The sequence below is a fragment of the Mucor mucedo genome, assembly GCF_025094135.1.
Source record: "Mucor mucedo strain NRRL 3635 chromosome Unknown EV154scaffold_42, whole genome shotgun sequence".
NCBI lineage: Eukaryota > Fungi > Mucoromycota > Mucoromycetes > Mucorales > Mucoraceae > Mucor > Mucor mucedo.
In genome coordinates, this window is record NW_026252326.1 from 24086 (window position 1) to 44147 (window position 20062).

The window sequence follows — 20062 nt, forward strand, 5'->3', positions numbered from 1 at the left end:
GTAATACAAGTAAATTATTTTTGGTGGTGTTTTTTTTTCAAAAGAAACATCAGATCGTTAAATAGAGTTTTTCATCGGATGGATCTACACATCTTGGCCCAAAAGAATATTTCAAATGTAATTAATATTCACTTTGATTAGGCTCAATTTCTTGATAGGGCTTTGTGTATATCGTCCATAGCGGAGTTGCCACAAAGATACATTTATACACTAGTGCTTTATGCATAACATCTATTATGACAAATCCCTTTCTATATTCCCTAATGAAGATACAAGTACCTTTAAAATTGATAGCTTGATTTCACATGAGAAATTTCTTTTCCAGTGTAAAAAAAAAAAAAAAAAAAAAAAAAAAAAAATGCTGCCAAACAAAGGGTTTGAGATCAAAGCCTTTTTTTTTATCCGAGTAATTTTATAATGGCCCTTTAAGAAGTTTGTAAAGTAAACGTATGTGTGGTATAAGCTGACAATTATGTCGGATTGAGGAACCTTCTATTGTACAAACTAAAAACGGTAACTCAGTTCTTTGTTTATGTTAGTCTTTTACAAAAAGGAAAATATTAATAAAGGCTCGGTCAAATCATGCTATTTTATCAGGTGTTTTTTGGCAACAAATGAGGTGGTGGTGCCACAATTAAACAAAAAGTATGAGCGCTATATTATGCACAGACTTAAACGAACGCTAATGAATACAGAGATCGAAAGGAAATAGTGTATCAACTTCACATTTATCGATTGAGTTCCATTTCCCGCCCTTTGGTTTAAAACCCCTCGGTCGATGATGGGCTACCATCAGCTTTTTTTTTTGGTCTTGGGTGTGTTACTCTATTTGTCGTAGAACAGAACATACGTACACGCAATTATCATTATAAAAAAGGCAAATTGGGTTGGTGATACAAAGAAATAGTAATAAAATCATTTTGCAAATCTTTGCTTCTTTTTCCTTTTCTTTTATTTGTCACTATTTTTTTTAAGTATTTGAAAATGGGAAGAGTAAGTAAAAACGATGAAGAATAGTGTAGAGAGTGACAGTTAACAATCTATTAGCTTAAGAGAAAAAAGCTAGTAGTTGTAGGAGATGGATTTTGCGGAAAGACCAGTTTGTTGCATGTTTTTCAGTACAACGAATTTCCAGAAGATTATGTCCCTACCGTGTTCGAAAATTACATTGTGCGTATCGACCTTGATTCGGGAAAATCAATTGAACTATCACTATGGGATACTGCAGGCCAGGAAGAATATGATCGACTTCGACCACTTTGTTATCCAGAAACAGATGTCATTTTAGCTTGTTTTGCTATTGATCAAATGCAATCATTCGCAAATGTAAAAGATAGGGTAAGTCTTTGAGTATTTGGGTATCAAACTAGAGAGGTTATTAATTTTCAGAAAAAAAAAATAGTGGATCCCTGAAATGGACCATTTCTTGTTTAACACCCCTCGGTTATTAGTTGGTACAAAAAGCGATTTGCGAAGTAACGGAAAACGTATTTCCGAGCTAAATGCAAATGGGCAACAGCTAATAACAATTGAACAGGTAATTTATTGAGCTTTATATTAAATAGGCTTGGTTATCAACAAAACGTTTTTTTATTTACCTGTGTAGGCTGAAAGTTTGGCAAAAAAAATTAATACGCGATACATTGAATGCAGCGCAAAACAAAATAATAATATTTCACAAGTTATTCATACAGCAGCAAACTCAATTACAAATAGTAAAGGAGTAATAAAACGTTGCACTTTTCTCTAGATAACTATACCATGTGCAATGATGCTTTTTTCAATCTAACTTTGTGGAACGATGGATATGAAAAAAAAAAAAAAAAAAAAAAAAAAGAAAAAAAGTCGTAATATAATTTTACTTGATAATAATAATAATAATGCAAGATATGTGAAATAGAAAGGATAGAAGGGGAATTTTTTAAGCAGCAATAGCAGAAAGTTGAGATTTAGGTACAGCAATTGATTTCTCAGACTCTTGCCATTCAAAGTCTTCTGTAGCAGTATCAATCAACATTTCTGCAATTGCTAAAGACGCAGTGCATGCAGGAGTAGGTGCATTACGAACACACAGGATTTTACCATCCATGACCTTGCGTTCAAGGATATAGTCATTTGCAGCAATACCACCCTTTTCAAAGACTTGAGACATAACACCAGCAAAACTTTCCTCGACCATATCTTCGGTCAAACCAGGAACATAGGCTTGGGCAGCACGTAAGAATGCTCTTTTGTTCATGTCCTTGTATAATTCACCAATAGATAAAGAAGGGTTTTTGAGGGCAAATAACCAAAGGTTCAAGTTTGTTAACGAACCAAGGATATCATCCATTTTGAAATCTGTAAAAGTGTAGCCTTCACGAGAGAAAGTTAAACAAGCTCCAGGGCCAACAATCATTTGAATACCACGACGAGTATTGACAGTAGGAGTGAAATGAACACCAACGGGAATACCGCCACCACTTGGAACGGGATAGACATTCATACGACAAATACCGCGGTACTCGGGCTTAAGTTGATAATAAGTACCTCTAAATGTAACTACTTTAGCACGGCCAGAATCACCACCTGCAAGGCCGGCAACACGATCAGAATAGAAACCAGCACAGGTGATTACATTCTTGGCGGTCACCTTTAAAGTAGGACCTCTTTGATTAGGCTCACCACCCCAGATCTAATCATTGTGTTAGTTGAAACATATAGATATAGCCAAGCGTTATAACTTACCTCAACTCTTCCATCTGATCTAGATTCGAACTTTTGGGCTTCAAACGCTAATTTGATTTCAGCACGACTATGTATACGTAAGAAAAATAGCCAAGATTTATACAACCAAATATTTACCCTGTTTGCATAATCTCGTTTGCAATACATTGAGCTACAAGACCAAAGTCAGTAATACCAGTGTTAGGGGAATATAAAGCAGAATAAGCAACTACGTTAGGCTCCAATTTTTTGATCTAAAATGTAACGATTAGTGTCGATCCTAACACCCTCCTCTTTAGCAGACCCCCTTTTTTCATTATACCTCCTCACTGTTAAGAATTTGAAGATCTTTTACACCGTTTAAGGAAGCAATTTCCATGAGTCTCTCGACCTGCTTATGTTCCTTATCATCTACGGCTACAATCAGTTTACCGCAACGCTCAACAGGCAATTGATTTTGTTTGCAGTAGTCGTACATCAAATCAGCACCACGTACGCATGTCTTTGCCATACGAGAACCAGGCTTATAGTAGATACCAGCATGAATGACACCACTATTGTGACCAGTTTGATGTGCAGCTACCTCACGTTCTTTCTCGAGTACAGCTACCGTCATATCAGGAAATCGTTTCAATAATTCTCTTGCAGTAGCCAAACCAATAATACCACCTCCCACTGTTAAGATATGTTAATATAAATAAATAAGTAACCATAATAATAAACCTACCGATTACTACATCAAAATCCGTCTTGCCATTGTTTTGAGCCAATGAAGTTCTGAATCTTTGTTCAGCAGCAACACCACGTAATTTAGCAAAACCAGGGTTTTCAGGTGTATTCTCACCAGGTAAACTTTGCCAGAACTTGAGCTTATTAGACTCAGCATGGACTTGCTTATCAGAAGTCATGAATAAGGTGGCACCACCTGTTGCAACAGCGCCTAAAGCGAGAATATGGCGGCGGTGTTGAAAGAGTTTAGAAGCAGATCTACCAAGCATTTTGTTTTATATAATTATTGTATAAGAGAAAAGAAAAAAAAAAAAGGATAGAGCAATGGAAAATGGGGTTGTATTTATATTCATTAAATGGTTGAAGATGTAGGGAAAGTTCTTCCCAATCCGCGCATATACATAATACATCTCCTTACACATATTACAATTTAATAATTGTTGTCAAGATATTTTATTGCCACCCCCCAACATAAAGGAGGCACAGGACTCCTATCGTAATGCATAATGCCAAGGTTTTATTATTAAATCTATTTCTTGTTACGTAAACCATCATTCAATCCCTTTTTGTTTCTGGCAATTTCAACAGCATAGAACTATAAATGGGTTGTTAGTACATTTTTTCCGGCAGATCATCTGCACGCAAAAGATTTATTTTTTCAATACCTGCATGCGGACACCTGAATAAGAAAAAGAAGCGAGGATATTAATATCTAAACCTTGATTTTTATTTTTGTAAATATTATTACCAAACATGGTGTTTTCCTCAGTATAATCCTCTCTACAATCAATACGGATCAAGGATCCAAAATTATATTCATTCACTCTCTTTTCATACTTGTTGATAAAAAGTCTCCATTTCTCCTTTGCGGCAGCAGTCTTAAAATCCTTATCATCTAAATGTTCGACATTAATTTCGGGAAAGGTCTCTTCAAAATCCTTTAAGATTTCATCATCGATCCTACACAGTAAGGTTTTAGCACTTAATTTTTTTTTTCAACCTTATCCTCTTCATACTTTGTTAACTTGAGTTTCTTGGGATCAATAGCAGAAATCAATTTGAAATAAGTCTCGGCGTGATGCATGGCCTAAATAAAAATATCAATCATCGTTCGCCTAAACAAAACAAAACCTTATATTACCTTGACAGCCCATTGCTTTTCTGAGAATTGTACACAAATGAGTCAAAATGTTTCTTTTTCGCCCCTTTTTTTACTGCTTACCAATATCTTCGAGTTGTTCAAGCTCATCGGCAGAAGGAAGACGCATAGACATGTTGTAATAATTAGTGTTTTGACACGAAAGTAAAAGATAGAAGGAAAAAAATATTTTTAGATTTCTATGCCATAAGCAGTCCCCTGTGACGTATTTGTTACCATAGATAAATCACCGACGTGTGCAACTTTTTTAAATGCAAATAATAGTTTCAAGAGGACCCTCCCCCCTTTTTTTTTTAGGTAACAAGCAAAAATGTCTGTATCTGAACAAGAACAGTTTTCACAAGACGAATACGAAACCAACTCTGAAGATTACGAAGAGTCAGACGAAGACGATGATAATGTAGATGAACCGAAATTAAGATACAGAAGAGTGGGTGCGAGTGTGAAAGAAATACTCGATAAAGACACTGCTTCCACCATTCGTGTTTCTGGCAAGTTTTTAGCTCTTGGCACTCATTGGGGTGCTGTTCACATTCTTGATTTCGAAGGCAACCTCATTAAAAGTTTCAGGAACCATTCTGCTACTGTGAACGACATTTCCATTGATAAATCAGACGAGTTTGTTGCAAGTGCTTCTGACGATGGTAACTTTTTATTTTATTTACATTCTCTAAACGTTTCATATCAAACTCTTTTTCTTCTTTAAAGGTCTCGTCTATATCTATGCATTGTATACGGGCGAAATTCAGCATTACAACTATAAAAGACCTGTAAAATCAGTCGCACTGGATCCAGACTATGCGCGTAAAAAAACCCGACAATTTGTTTCTGGTGGTATGGCAGAACAATTGATCATGAATGAAAAAGGCTGGTTGGGAAATAAGGATATTGTACTACATGCAAATGAGGGTCCTATCTATGCAATTCAATGGAGAAATAATTTCATTGCTTGGGCAAATGATACAGGCGTAAAAATTTATGATACAACAACAAATGTACGTATCACTTACATTGATCGACCTGAAGGCAGTCCAAGAGCAGATCTGTACAAGTGTAGAATGTGTTGGAAAAACGATACAACATTATTGATTGGTTGGGCAGACACTGTTAAAGTTGCCGTCATTAAAGCAAAGTCAAATCCAATTCAAGGTCAACCTTCTCATTTTGTAGAGATTACTACCATCTTTCAAACAGATTACATGATCAGTGGTATTGCTCCATTCAATGACACACTAATGCTTTTATCTTATTTTTTGGAAGATGAAGTGGAGGACGAATCAAATATGGGACGTAAACGTTTAGCGGCAAAACCAGAGTTACACATCATCAATGCAGACAATGAAGAGATCTCAGCAGACGTACTTGCGCTTCATGGATATGAACACTACCAAGCCAATGACTATGTGCTGGAATTTTTGATGGAGGAAGACATGTTTTATATAATGGGACCCAAAGATATCATTGCTGCAAGGTCAAGAGATGAAGATGATCATATTGAATGGTTATTGGAACATGAAAAATTCGGTGAAGCTCTTTTTGCTGTTCGACTTGCGGTCAATAGTAAAAAGTTTAATGAAGATGATATCGGTCAAACTTATTTGAAATGGCTCATGTCTGAAAAGAAATTTGAAGAAGCTGCCAAAAATTGCCCTGATATTTTAAAGGACGATAAAACACTTTGGGAAGATTGGGTGTTCAAATTTGTTGAATTGGGTGAATTAAAGGCAATGACTCCCTATATACCCATCAAGGATCCTCAATTGAGCAGTACGGTGTATGAAATTGCCCTTGCTTGGTTTTTGAAAAGTGATCATATTGCTTTAAGGAATACAATTCGTAAATGGCCAAAGAACTTGTATAATTTATCAAACGTCATTGTTGCCGTGGAAGATTATAACAAGAAGGATAGTAATGATGAAGTACTGCTCGAATGTCTTGCTGATCTGTAAGTAACACCTGATGGATTTATTAAGTAAAAAGCTAACATTGTCTCAAGTTACACATACAATAATCAGCCCGATAAAGCAATCGAATACAATCTCCGTCTACGCAGACCTAATGCATTCGAATTGATCCAAGAATACAACATGTTTGATGCAGTCAAGGATAAGGCTGTTTTGTTAATGGAATTTGATCAGCATCTACTGGAAAAGGAAGAAAATCATACGAAACCTAGTAAGATGCCTGCGGTCCAATTATTGGTCAAGAATACAGACGCGATTCCTGTAAGTAGTAATTCTCTCTGTAAATATTTGTGACAAACAAATGTAAACAATATATATGTATTTATAGCCCGAAAAAGTGGTCAAACAACTTCGCCGTCACAGACAATTCCTGCATATTTATTTGGATGCACTATTTGATCGTGATCATCATCTTGGGTTCGAATTTCATGATCTTCAAGTTGAATTATATGCAGAATTTGATTATCCAAAGCTATTGGAATTTTTGCGTGCAAGTCATTATATCTCATTGGAAAAGGTGAGGTAAAATTTTAATGGCGTATTAGCTGTATTATCTAATTTTTTATTTATTTATTTTTTGCGGGGGGAGATAGGCATTCAAAGTGTGTGAAAAAAAGGATTTGGTGCCTGAAATGGTGTTTATCCTCGGTCGAATGGGCGATAATAAAAAAGCATTAATGTTGATTATTGAAAGATTAGGCGATGTTCAACGAGTAAGACATGCATTGATAGAAAAAAAAGGGGGGAGGAGGGTTATTTATTTGTTTGTGTCATAGGCAATTGACTTTGCAAAAGAGCAAAAGGATGATGATCTTTGGGAAGATTTGCTCACATATTCCATGGATAAGCCTAGTAAGTTTCCATTTACTGTTTTTTATGATCGTATTTAACCACCCATATTTTTTAGAATTTATTCGTGGATTGTTGGAAAATGTCGGCACTGAAATCGAACCTTTAAGACTGATTCAACGTATCCCTGATAATCTTGAAATTCCTGGGTTAAAAGAATCTTTACTGAAGATTTTACAAGATTACAACCTACAAATGTCTTTGCATGAAGGATGCGAAAAGATCTTGGTCAGTGATAGTGTGTTTTTGGCAGATAAAATGTACAAGGCACATAAGCGTGGCGTAAACTGTAATCGTAAGTCACCACATAATAATAATCCATCCTTGGTAAATTTATTTATTATTATTACATTTAGAGGAGATGCTGTGCAGTATATGCGATGAGCCTGTATTTGATGAAGTGAATGTAGAAGATATACCCAATTCAATCATATTCTTTTGTAGACATGCTTACCATGAAAGCTGTTTGATACCCAATACACATGGTATTGAAGCCAATGGTGATAACCCAGGCAGTCTAACAAGTAAAGTGAATCAATCTGCGCTGTTGAAATCTTCTCAAAATATGGGATGCCCATTATGCAGAGAACAAGCAGCTGGTGGAAACGCATTTGTAAATAGAATGAAATCCACAAAACATGGCCCTAATCGCGGAAGAGTTTCCTCGCCTCAATCACCTCGAGCAGACAGTATTCGAAGTTTTGGCACTGTCCATTAAAAAGTATAATATTATTATTTTTTGTAGTAAAAGCTACGTTTAATTTTTTATTTAAGCATGATTTAATAAAAAAAAAAGAGGTAGTAGTAAAGAAAACGAATAGTTTACTTCAACTTCTTCTTGGGACGGAGTTGGTTGGTACGACCACACTTCTTCTTACGACAGTTGGTGGCACGAGGAGGAAGACGAGCATAACACTTACGACAGATCATCTTCTCACAGTTGTACTTGGAAGCTAAAGCCTTAAGAGAGGGCTCAATGATACCACCACGAAGACGGAGGACCAAATGAAGGGTAGATTCCTTTTGGATGTTGTAATCACTTAAAGAACGACCATCTTCGAGTTGCTTACCGGCGAAGATAAGACGTTGTTGGTCTGGGGGAATACCTACAAATTCAAGCTCGCTTAATTCCAACCATTCAACTTCATTCCATTCCTGTTAATGTTCATACCTTCCTTATCTTGGATCTTTTGCTTGACATTATCAATAGTGTCGGAGCTATTATAATTATTATTAGTATTCCAAATCGAAGCAACAGGCCCCCCACAAGCACACACTGGTTTGTTATTACGTTACCTCTCTACCTCCAAGGTGATAGTCTTGCCAGTGAGGGTCTTGACGAAAATCTGCATGTTAGCGATTCTACATCATTTGGAAGCGAGATGAGTAACAATAATAAAAAAGATGGGAAAAAAATCCCATAAATCCATCACATCCAATTCAATGTTCATCCATGATGCTAGAGTCGATATTGTTGTAGATGGATGAATGTATTCTATGTTGTCTCACCTTTTTAGACAAAATGAACAGAGAAGGAACTTGATGACTCGAAGATTTACAATTCCTTGTATATTCCACCCTCTCATTACCACTGAATTACATGTCCGATCCGCAGAGATCCTTGACCCGGGCCGGAGTTCCTCAATATGGGTTTCCCAATAGCATTTTTATCCCTTACAAGATACACATGAGAAGGATATAAAGAGAGGGAACCTTGATTTAGGTAGATTAACATTCAGTAGTAGCAGACTTTATTTGATAAAATAAAAAACTGTTTCAAATAAACAAGATCGGCTTATATCATCGAAGAGCAATTATAACTGTATACCCGGATTAACTTAATTATCCTAACAGCGATTTATTTATATTACACAGTTCATGGGTTCTAATAAACTTTACTACGAAAGAAAAGTATAAATAACAGTTCTTCTCTACATGAAATTTACTTAAAAACAGCCATATGTCTACTATTTTTAAACTACTATTCCTATTATTGACGAGTACCGTTGTATTGGCAGCTGATAAAGTTGTCATTGGGTATTTTCCTAACTGTAAGTGAAGTCGCTATATTCTATATCAAAGACACAAGTTTTCAATCTTATTATATTTAGGGCTTTATGGGAGATATGAAGGTAATCTACGGATATGAATAGTCAAAGAGTCCGAATTTTTACCAATATATTTTACTACATAGTATCCAGTATTGATTTTTCGAAATATACTCATATTCACTATGCTTTTGCCATCATGACAAATGATACTGTACCTCTCTGGGCTGATCCTGCTAACACTGAAACACAGCTACCTGCCTTGGTCTCTGCTGCTCATAAAGCAGGTTGCAAGGTTCTCATTTCTGTTGGTGGGTGGTCAGGTAGCATCACATTTAGGTAAGTTGCTGTCCAAATTTGACGTCCCTTCTTTACTGATTTTGTATTTCGTCTCTAGTACAATGGCTAGTAGTGCATCTACTAGAAAAAAGTTTATTCAATGGAACCTTGACCAAATTAAGCAGTAAGTAACACATATTACATCCACAGGTTGTTACTGTTTTATTAATTTTACTCCATTTTTTTAGATATAACACGGATGGTGTTGATATCGGTAAGTGTTATTATACCCGGGAGAAAAAATTAAAATGCATGTAATTAACATTTAATTTAGATTGGGAATACCCAGGCAAACAAGGTGCAGGATGCAATGTTGTCGATGCGGATTCAGATGTTGACAATTATCTGACTCTGTTAACTGAATTACGGGCAGCGCTGGACAATGATATGGAATTATCTATTGCAGGTTATGTTTCTGGATTTTCTGGTGGCAGTGATGGCGCAATGAAATCAATCGGACAAGCAGTAACACGAGTTAATTTAATGACATATGATATTAATGGTGCATGGAATCCTCAAACAGGACCCAACTCTCCTCTCGAGTCACCTAATGGAGGTGTTAGTTTTACTTCGGCTATTGACAGCTGGACAAGCGCTGGTGTACCTGCCAATAAATTAACTGGTGGATTAGCTTTTTATGGAAGATCTACAAGTAAGTATTATTGAAATTAATTAAAATTAAGTAATCTAACAAAGAGAGTTGTTAGCTGCGGAGGAAGATATGTCTAAAGGCTCTATGTATCAGGACCAAGTGACAGGTGATCCACCCAAGGGGGACTCTTTTGATGCATCCTATCAAGATCCCTACTGCTCTAAAGACCCTGGAGGCCTAACAGGAATATGGAGATTTGGTAACCTGATCTCGGAAGGTGTTTTATCTACACCTACAACAGCAAAAGCTCCCTGGATACGTAATTGGGATAATGATTCATCCACGCCTTGGTTATTTAACCCTACGACAAAAGTGTTTATCTCGTATGATGATCCCTTATCAATTGCAGCCAAAGTAAAGCAGGCAAAGACTAGTGGATTAGCAGGAGTTATGGTTTGGTCAGTGGACGAGGATTCCTCTGATGGCGATTTATTAAACGCTGCTTACCAGGTCAGGGTCTGATTTTCAAAATTAGAATGGGGTTCTTTGTTTCACGAAATAAATAAAAAGAAGAAAAAAGCTGTGCTTTATTTCCCTTATTGATACTTTTCCCTCCCTCTTTGTTAAAACCAGTATGTTTACAAATACGAATTGTGAACCAAGTTTACCAAAAGCCATTCATTTAAAACGCGAGTCTGCTTCTCTTGCTCAACAGTCTAAGCATATTGATACAACTACACTCATTAATAACACTAGCTCCTCGACCATCAATTCACCCACATTACGACTTTCCTCCAGTGTCTCATCCACCATCATGACAGGTAATTAATAATAATGGAGTGACGCAATAATTTTTTTATTTGTTTATCAATTTTACACTCGCTTTTTTTTTTTTTTTTTTTTTTTTACTCTCTTTTTACGTATAAAACTAATCTCGCATTGACTTACTTCGTAGCCAAAAAGAACAATAATGCCATGACAGCAAAGGCACACGAAACAAACATAACTATTAAACAAAGAGTCCCAGTCAAATCAATAAGAATCGAACGAGATTATTCTAAAGCAGATGGTATAACACGATTCTCCACAGAATATCCAGCTGAGTTGGAGGGCAAGGTAAAAAGGAGATTTTTTTTTGATTTTTTCCTATTATTGGTAAACTAACCAATATAAAACAGATCAGTGTGCAAGAGTTTGCTCATACAATAAACGAAATTAATAAATATATGGATTATGCCGACAGAATATCATGGCGTATTGTTCTTGAAAATATAATGGAGATATTGACCATATATATATCGCCTATTTTTATATCTACCCATTATCAAAGAGCAGTTAGACAATTACTCTTGTTTATCGAGTCTGAGAATTCAAACATTTACTATCCTCAATCATTATCTATATCTGATCCTGTAAAAGCTGCATTTCTTTTTGTAAGTATTTGCATGTAATTGATTTGAATTTTTACTGATATTTTATGTTTTTAGATTGAAATCAACTATTACGATTGAAGAAAAAAGCATACCCCTCTTCCCCCTCCCTCTACACGTACACACAATAGCATAACACTACAATTTATATAATAACATCACCGACTAATAAACCAGCCCATTCCCACCCATACGACTTCACAACGAATTGTCGTCACTGAATAAGGCTATTCTTATAATACACAATTTTACCCTAAAAATAGACGATGTTATTTTCATACTCTTTATTTGGACGAGAGGTAACAGCCTTTCCCAGATGACTATTGTTTCATCAGTTTATAGCAATTTGTACCATTCTGATGACGGTTTTTTATACATAAAGAACCTCTAATAGGTCTGACTGTCTGCTTTTTACTGCTTTGTATCTAATCTCCAAAACAGGTCATCTATATAAGGAAATCAAAATCGTCTGGACGATTGAAAAACCGTCTGGACGGTCGCTCCGTGAAGACTCTTTTCCTGTAACAACCTTAATCCCAAAAAGGAAAACCGTTTCTAAGTGTGTTCGTACACAAAATCACGGCTCAAAAAAACACAATGGACTCCCTCTCAGGTATTAAAGTAAAAACATACACTAAGGATGTGATCTTACATTCCATAACTCTATACGTCCCTTTGGATGCTCTTTTTTTATTTTGTCAAAAAGCTTGGACATAGTTACACATAAGCTTCGTTTCGAAGATTGTATCAAAGAAAGATACAGGTATACTCACTTCTTGCAACTTTGTAAGATACTTTATCTACAGATCAAAGCTGTTTGTAAATCAGAATTCTTTGTAAGTATAAAAGATCTGTAAGGACTTACACAGGTTGAATTGTCATGCAATGAAAAACTAAGAGCATTCATTTGTTACATGCTATTCCATATTAATGATTTGTTCAGTTTTTATGGAAAAGCTACGGAAAATACATGAATGTCCTAGTTTATAAAAAAAAAAACTACTACTTATTATAGCAACCCGGCATTAATATGACAAATAATTGGATGACAGCGAGCACTAGTTGGCTGTCAAATTTATTCATTTTTTATAAAATAAGCAGACGTTGAACACCTTTGCTTCAACGTCTAATAGACATACGAGTTTGTTTTCATGACAACTTTGAGTTTATCAACGCAATTATTAAAATTTGACTGATAGCAAATGAATAGTCTGATGAAAAATAAATCTTTAATATGCCATTTGCATTGTATAATTGAGAATTCCTGCCTGACTTAAAATCATCAGCCTAAAAGAATAAGGACAGCCAAGGACTCGATCCTAAGTTGTGGATACGCGCACATTTGTTGTCCCTGAGAAAAGTAACTAGATCGCTCAGGAAATATAATTTATAATTTAATGTTTTAGATGAACACGTATGTTTACATTGACTAAACTTTTCTATAAAAAAAGCTGGTATGTTTCTCCTTTGTACTTGATTACTGCTGTTGTTTTGTAGAAAAAACCCTCTTTTACTTGTTACAAACAAATGCAGCAAATGTTTCTGTGTTTACACGTGCGGTCAATGGATGGCATCCCAAACTATTCTTCTCCTTTGTTCATCCGAAAGAAGTTTATCCAAGTATGTCTGAATACTAGTACATGACTATTTTTAATATTCAAAAAGACATGCAATAAGGAGAAATAGATGACAATTAAAAATAACCATTTTTTTTTTTTTTTTTTTTTTTTAATTTCAAATTTGGCATTGCTATTGTTCCAAGTGCGATAAAATAAAAGCGCGTGTCAAAAGCTAACCAGTGGTCTCGGCCACGGACAGAATCTGGCGTTGTTGGGTGTTAGTTTCTCCGCTTAAATAAATATTTTGCATCCTGATTAGGTATTTGGAATGCCATGTAACCCACTGTGGTGGCTGGTAATTTAGGCATCGATGGCGTGTTTGAAATCCGTATAGTCGATTGGAGGACCTTGTGAAGGTATCTTATTTGACTGCTTTACACGAGATGTCAATTGGGTAAAAATAGTTGCCAATGAAGCAAATTTTTCTATGTTGTGTGTATTAAATTAGGTGTTCCTCTACTGCCAGCTGGTACATGTAGTGTTCTAGCTTCTCTTAATTAAAAGAAAAGGGAATATAAATATTTATATTAGCATAATTAATGATGCGGGTGTCGAGTATTGCTGCGCACAGCTAAAATTTATTTGTAGATACGGAAAAGAGCCTTGTTTGTAGATAAACCACAACCGAATCTTGAATAAAAAGCTCCTTAACGATTAAGTTTTGGTCTTAAGCCTTCTTTTCTATACTCGCATCGTGAATATTTCACGAGTTTAGTGTGACCTTTTCCTTACCAAAACCTCTGGCAAAGAACGGCGAGTCTGTAATTAAGCATACCAAACAATAAAATAGGTATTTATACTATGTTCTATTTTTAACAAGATGGTTATACAAACTCCTTTTCAACCCCCTCTTTATTTTAAGTATAAGTACGTCAAATTTATATATACTCTTTCTTTTTCCCTTTTTTTGTTATCTTAATTTTCCAATCGTTTACAAAAAATAATGTCATTACAGGATATCTCTATCGATTTGGATGATCTTTCATTTGAAGTACCTCGTCGTGCCAACAACAAAAATTTTGGTGGATCAATCTACAAGGAAGTTGTGCCACCAGCGATCACTGTACAAAGAGGTTTGTAGAAAAAAAAAAAAAAAAAAAAAAAACTTTAAAAAAAGGGGTGGTGCAGGAATAAATTGTATATTCAACCAACAATCATTGTTAGTTCCAAAGCCCCGTAATAGACCTTGTATTCCAAGCGATGATGAAGACTCTGATGAGGACGACGAAGACGATGACCAAAGTATTTTAAGCTCTGAAGAAAATGATTTAGGTCCTTCTCCTCGTGTCCAATCTGCACTGAGATCTAATACTCCTGTCGTCGTATCAACTACAGCAAAAAAACCTGTTCGCAAAAGCCAGCCGTTACCTAGTGACGATGAGGATTCGGAAGGTAGATTTTCCTCGCATAATTTTTTTTAAAAAAAAAGCAAGTATTAATATTGCTACTTAGATGATGATGATGATGATGACGGGGAAGAGGAACAAAGAAATCAGAATGCTGTATCTAAAAAGAACAATCAAAGAAATATGCATCACTCTGCATACCAACCTGTGCAAGTCAATACTCCTGTTATTGTAGAAGAAGAGCAAGAAGCAGATGATGATGATAATGAGGCATTACTAGCAAACCGCGACCCAAATGCCGGTCCTATTTTAACGCTTGTGGAAGGAAGTCATCTCCAGCAACTTCATCAAATGCAACAATATCATCAAGCGAAGTTAGCTTTATTTCAACATCAAATCCAGCCGTCAAAATCAAATTCTGCTAACATGAGACGTCAACAGCATGGCAATGGTAGAACAATGTCGGGTATGGATTTATTGAAGCAGCTCGAACAAGAAAAAGCCGATGCGAAAAGAATCAAACCAAAGGTGGTTCATAAACTTGAAGGATTGCTTGGCCAATTACCAGAACCTGGATCGCATAATATCAGTTTCCAGCAAGTACAGCAGCAACAGCAACAACAAAGAGCAATGCAAAATCAACAACAGCATCATCAACAGCAACAACAGCAACAATACTATCATCATCAACAACAACAACAACAAAGGGGATATCTTGATCCGAATCTTCATCATTACCAGCAGCAGCAACAACAAGCATATCATTATAATCAGCAAAGTAGATCACCTTCACCTATCAATCATAGATCATTGTCACCTAATCATAATAGATCGCCCTCACCTAATACAAGAAGTCAACCTAATAGAAATATGGACCATCGTGGTCTTCAACAACCTTCATATTCTCAATAATATAATAGTAATAGCAATAATCATAATAAAAGTGTATTTAAAAAAATATATTACAGATATCCCTCTTGACATAATTCACTAAAACATCCTGAGCAATCCTCGAATGTCTTGGAGCATCCACAGCCACATAACAATACGCCATCTTCAGATAATATAGAGCTTGGATGATCCATTTCCGAGGGTTGAATATTTAATTTTGGTAAAGTATTGCTGGAACACATTGAAGCAATCGATAATCTTCGGTTATTGTTGATACTGTCAAATCCAATATAAACATCATTTTTTCCTTCCTTCATTGCCCTCGAGGGGTGAGCGTCACATCCAATGCAGGCACAAGAATCACCGCATCGGCAAGTTACCACTCGGATAGTTTCGCCTTGTTGGTTTTTAGAAGGCGGTCCACAACAGGATGTAGGTGGTGGTATATTAGGTAATGGAACTGCTTCAAATAGTAATGTCGGTGGTTTTGTGCAACAACTTCCGGTCATCGATGAAATTGAGGATGCTGAGGACATTGGTGATGCTGGAAGTGCTGGAGGTGCTTGTAATTTTGGTGGCATTGGTAATGCTGGTGCTGCTGGTAACATGGGCATGATCGACATTTTTTTTCCACCACAACAACTTGGCTTCACCTCTTGTTTGGGTGCTATCGGCCGTAAAATGTCAATTTTCATCTTTTTTTTTATGGCTACAGAAAAGGTAAATAATTAAGTTTGTGTATCAAACTTGTGTGTGCGAAATAATTACCAATCGTTGAGTCTTTTTTCTTTTTAGGTGGATTGGGGCCTATTTTTAATTATCTCAGTGTTTGTGTGTACTTCATTTTGACCTGAAGCTTACTTTGATCTTCACAATCGCACTTTACATGAAGCTGTCTTATAATGCGAAGTTCTCGACAGCGTTTACATTGTGTTGAGGGTCTTCCCTTCTTTTTAATCGGTACCAACACACGATCTGTATGTTTACAATGAGTTGCACGGTGACCCTATTTGACCTGTTTAAATTGCTTTCTTTTCGAAACTTAATACTATCTTACTTTGATGCAGGTTTCTAGAGATAGAAAAGTTAATAAACACTTATTTTTTAGACAGGTCCTACTCAAATTTTACCACAGGCCCATTTCTCTCCATTAATTAACATGAGAGCTAGAATAGATAAAAAACAAGTTACCTCGAATAAAAAATCTTTCAAATACTTCGGATATTTGTTCGACCGAAAAAATGAAACGATTGCGAAGTGCTGAGCAGATGCCTGAAAAATGAATTTCTAAATCAGTAACTATTTTATGACAAGATATTTCACAAATAGTCAGCCGATTTAAACTTAATTTTCAGGCAAAGAGACAGATCTTATACTTCTGCGATTGCGTAAATGTAATTTATCAAATTTAAGTTATGAACGTCTCACTTTTGATCCGAAGTATTTATAATATGACGAATGTACTGATCACAGTCGACACAATATTTTAAAAGAGTACAATGTAAACGTATGTATTCTTATTGGCTACTAATGTATCTGCGTAAAAACGATTCTGGCATGAATATGAAAATTGTAGCTTACAACTGTTAATGAATTTTTCCTTTGAAGATAGCCAAGTAAATATTATTCTTTTCTCCCGACAATGACTTTAAAAAAAATTAGGGGGCACTATTTTTAAAAAGGGGAACACAAATCTCCAAAAAAAATCTGCGTCAAATCATCGACACTATGGAACCAAAAAAAAAAGCCTTCGATAGTATCAACTCTTATACGTTGCACTCAACACTAAATTTAGTAAAACATAGTGATCAGAAGTTTAGTAACTCCAATACTAGACTATGAGTATTCTTTTTTATTTTACTGCTAATTAGAGCATACTTGAGCAGGCCGCTAAATACATTCTCACAAAGCTGTAGATATGAACCAAGACAAGTGTATCGGATTCAGTTGAAAAATATCAAGATGCTTCCGAGGATTAACTACCCAGACGATAGATAAACTAGTGAAACAGATCAGGCTTTTAATTCACCTGATTCTCTTTAAATATACAGTAGTTGAGCTTGCAATTAGATATAGTCATTTCCACTAAAGATCACTGGAACTTTGATTCCCAGTAGTTTCTTTTTTCTTTAAACAATATTATATACAGTATGTATTGAAGTGGTTATCCCTCAATTGTCATAAATCGTGATTTGCGTTGCCTCTGGTTTTATAAATACATATGGTGTAAAGAGAAGGCATCCAAATAACGCTCTGTAGGACGTGTCTGCCCTTAGTGACTTCTCTCTGTTGATTCATATGGGGTCCTAGTAAATCAATAATAGTACAATCAAAGCCTTTACGTTGTTCATCTCAGTACTATCTGCTTTTCTGATTAGGCTAAAAAAGACATGTTTTGCTGATAGGTACAACGGCAACGAAATGTATTTATTATGTATGACGATAATGAGCGTCAGAGAAGGCATAAAAACGCCAAATGTATACTAAATTAGGTGGCATCATCAAATATGGAGAATCAAGAACAAATATACTCGACCTATAGAAGCATAACAAAGTATAATTTGTCTTAAAATAGCACAAGATTATGACTTTGTTGTGATCGAGCTTATATACAGATATAACTCTATCATCAATTCTTTCTTTCTTCTTTGATAACCTTTCTATAAATCATTATTGCATTACTCTTTAAATTAAATACATGTTATTACACTCTATTTACTACGCATTGATTACTCATAAATATAATAGAAAACAATAGTCATACATTTATTCCAGATAATACAATCCAATGATAAATGATCGCTCGTCAATAACAAGATTCTCGAAGGTACCATGAGATGCTCGATCTTTAATTGACAATACGCCTATTGTATATTTGACAGGTTTCAATCTAATGATTGATATTTAGCCAGCCCTGAATATGTATATAAAGAACCCAATTTATTGTATAATAAAGACATTAGTTTATTTTTGCAGTTTGATAATTTTACTTCGTCAAATTTTTTATTTCTATTCTTAATTCGTTATTTTATTTCTCGAATTTCTCAGACTCCAAACTACAATGTTACTCCTTACATTTTTAGGTTTTTTTTTCTCGAAAATAAAACCACCGTAATCCGTCTTATATAACTCATAGCACAGGAGCTCACAATGGAGTCCACTAACAACACACAAATAAGTGAATTCCACCCAATCATAGTTCTTCCACGTGTATGTCACGTGATTTTAAAAAAATAAAACTTAACGGAATATTACATTTTCAAAAATTGTAATAGCATCTAGCTGATTTGGCCGAGTTGGTCTAAGGCGCCGCACTCAAGTTGCGGTCTCGCAAGAGGCGTGAGTTCGAATCTCACAGTCAGCACTTTCTTTTTTGCTTCGGCTGTATTTCGTGTGACGTTTACTGTCGTTTTTTCCAGCATTAATATTGTCAGAGAGATTTTTGTCGTAATCGTTCCTAGTTATAATGAGTTGCGAGCGGATGATAAAAGATGTTTTACTATAGTTCAAAATTTGTGATTAATCTATATTAAAGATAGTACGGCATTTTAATATATCTGTCTTTATAAAGTTAGGTATAGTGTTATTGGCTTGTTTAAGTGTAAAAGCGGTAACGTGAAATAAAGAAAAAGAGTAAGAGAAAAGTTCTTAAAAAGTGAGCACCAGACTATAAGTTGTCAACTAAGATAAAATAAAATATAAAGCTATAAAAGGGAAATGCTACGACGAATCAGTTATCTGGGTCTTCGAAGGAGTATAGTAAAATACAACTGTTAAGACTATTCAGTGCTGATTTATAAGAAGGGCTTTCGTACAATTATAGTAGTTATATATATTTATAATGAAATCAGGCTTATATGAATAAGACTAAATCAGATTATAGTAAAGAACAAACTAAAGATTTTATTAAATAATTTTATGGTGGTGTAACAATAGTAAATGAAATATGGTCTTTTTGAATTAAATTTGTGCAGAACTCAGTATAATAAAGTCCAAGGAAAACAAGGCAGATAAATTAGGAAAATTGAAGATTATTTTTGGATTTTAAAAGAATTAGGGATGCGGTTACTTAAACCGCAAGGTCATTACAGGAATAAAAAAAAAACCAAGCTTAAACCAGTTCATGCATTTTTTTTTAATTATTATTGTACTATTTATTAAAGTCACAGTAATAACCTGAAAATATTAGAGACGAACAAAAAGTTTGGCTAAGATGTATGTTAGGCTTAATTACACGAGTATCTGACTCCTGTATGACACGGAGTTTTTGACATCAGACTTTATATCTTGAACACGTAGCTGTCTGCCTGATATTGATTTCGACAACTGCAAATTGAGAAATAGTATCTGCAAAAGCCATGTTACTTCAGCTCTTTTCTCTCTCTCTCTT

At 35.2% G+C, this 20062-nt stretch overlaps 9 protein-coding genes and 1 non-coding gene across 10 annotated transcripts; 6 read left to right on the forward strand and 4 right to left on the reverse strand.

The window, feature by feature from the left end:
• The first annotated feature begins 964 nt into the window (after positions 1–964).
• On the forward strand, positions 965–1790 carry EV154DRAFT_507575 (Rho1 GTPase). Its single transcript, XM_051601439.1, has 4 exons — positions 965–993; positions 1048–1338; positions 1403–1537; positions 1607–1790. Exons 1-4 carry the CDS (start codon positions 985–987, stop codon positions 1748–1750), a joined length of 579 nt encoding a protein of 192 aa, XP_051457894.1. The 5' UTR covers positions 965–984; the 3' UTR covers positions 1751–1790.
• Positions 1791–1810: 20 nt separating this feature from the next.
• EV154DRAFT_507577 (FAD dependent oxidoreductase-domain-containing protein) lies at positions 1811–3728 on the reverse strand. Its single transcript, XM_051601440.1, has 5 exons — positions 3434–3728; positions 3029–3381; positions 2845–2960; positions 2728–2794; positions 1811–2674 (listed from the first exon to the last, which is right to left on the reverse strand). Exons 1-5 carry the CDS (start codon positions 3702–3704, stop codon positions 1922–1924), a joined length of 1560 nt encoding a protein of 519 aa, XP_051457895.1. The 5' UTR covers positions 3705–3728; the 3' UTR covers positions 1811–1921.
• Positions 3729–3818: 90 nt separating this feature from the next.
• On the reverse strand, positions 3819–4742 carry EV154DRAFT_507579 (putative polysaccharide biosynthesis protein). Its single transcript, XM_051601441.1, has 6 exons — positions 4658–4742; positions 4577–4596; positions 4452–4522; positions 4184–4395; positions 4101–4114; positions 3819–4030 (listed from the first exon to the last, which is right to left on the reverse strand). The coding sequence occupies exons 1-6, from the start codon at positions 4707–4709 to the stop codon at positions 3965–3967; spliced, it is 435 nt and encodes a 144-aa protein (XP_051457896.1). The 5' UTR covers positions 4710–4742; the 3' UTR covers positions 3819–3964.
• A 115-nt stretch (positions 4743–4857) lies between these two features.
• Positions 4858–8215, forward strand: EV154DRAFT_602398 (uncharacterized protein). The gene is made up of 8 exons (XM_051607282.1): positions 4858–5238; positions 5303–6539; positions 6591–6819; positions 6887–7075; positions 7152–7271; positions 7335–7410; positions 7466–7702; positions 7764–8215. Exons 1-8 carry the CDS (start codon positions 4905–4907, stop codon positions 8123–8125), a joined length of 2784 nt encoding a protein of 927 aa, XP_051457897.1. The 5' UTR covers positions 4858–4904; the 3' UTR covers positions 8126–8215.
• On the reverse strand, positions 8189–8624 carry EV154DRAFT_507582 (ubiquitin fusion protein; the record flags this gene model as incomplete). The annotated part of the gene is made up of 2 exons (XM_051601442.1): positions 8189–8513; positions 8579–8624. Coding segments are annotated over 2 exons (330 nt in total), but the record flags the coding sequence as incomplete, so codon positions are not given.
• Positions 8625–9297: 673 nt separating this feature from the next.
• On the forward strand, positions 9298–11000 carry EV154DRAFT_442901 (glycoside hydrolase superfamily). Its single transcript, XM_051597008.1, has 7 exons — positions 9298–9458; positions 9519–9539; positions 9602–9794; positions 9853–9918; positions 9983–10008; positions 10069–10446; positions 10502–11000. The coding sequence occupies exons 1-7, from the start codon at positions 9368–9370 to the stop codon at positions 10906–10908; spliced, it is 1182 nt and encodes a 393-aa protein (XP_051457899.1). The 5' UTR covers positions 9298–9367; the 3' UTR covers positions 10909–11000.
• Positions 11001–11269: 269 nt separating this feature from the next.
• Positions 11270–12061, forward strand: EV154DRAFT_507586 (Golgin subfamily A member 7/ERF4). The gene is made up of 3 exons (XM_051601443.1): positions 11270–11502; positions 11565–11819; positions 11874–12061. The coding sequence occupies exons 1-3, from the start codon at positions 11362–11364 to the stop codon at positions 11895–11897; spliced, it is 420 nt and encodes a 139-aa protein (XP_051457900.1). The 5' UTR covers positions 11270–11361; the 3' UTR covers positions 11898–12061.
• Positions 12062–14144: 2083 nt separating this feature from the next.
• On the forward strand, positions 14145–15693 carry EV154DRAFT_551442 (uncharacterized protein; the record flags this gene model as incomplete). Its single annotated transcript, XM_051604977.1, has 4 exons — positions 14145–14508; positions 14600–14827; positions 14888–15309; positions 15523–15693. The coding sequence occupies exons 1-4, from the start codon at positions 14379–14381 to the stop codon at positions 15691–15693; spliced, it is 951 nt and encodes a 316-aa protein (XP_051457901.1). The 5' UTR covers positions 14145–14378.
• Positions 15488–17845, reverse strand: EV154DRAFT_551443 (copper fist DNA binding domain-containing protein). The gene is made up of 8 exons (XM_051604978.1): positions 17702–17845; positions 17534–17582; positions 16864–16971; positions 16803–16838; positions 16730–16743; positions 16534–16678; positions 16441–16479; positions 15488–16381 (listed from the first exon to the last, which is right to left on the reverse strand). Exons 1-8 carry the CDS (start codon positions 17750–17752, stop codon positions 15744–15746), a joined length of 1080 nt encoding a protein of 359 aa, XP_051457902.1. The 5' UTR covers positions 17753–17845; the 3' UTR covers positions 15488–15743.
• Positions 17846–18953: 1108 nt separating this feature from the next.
• Positions 18954–19036, forward strand: EV154DRAFT_t58. The gene has a single exon. It is a non-coding gene; the product is annotated as a tRNA-Leu (tRNA).
• The last annotated feature ends 1026 nt before the right edge of the window (positions 19037–20062 follow it).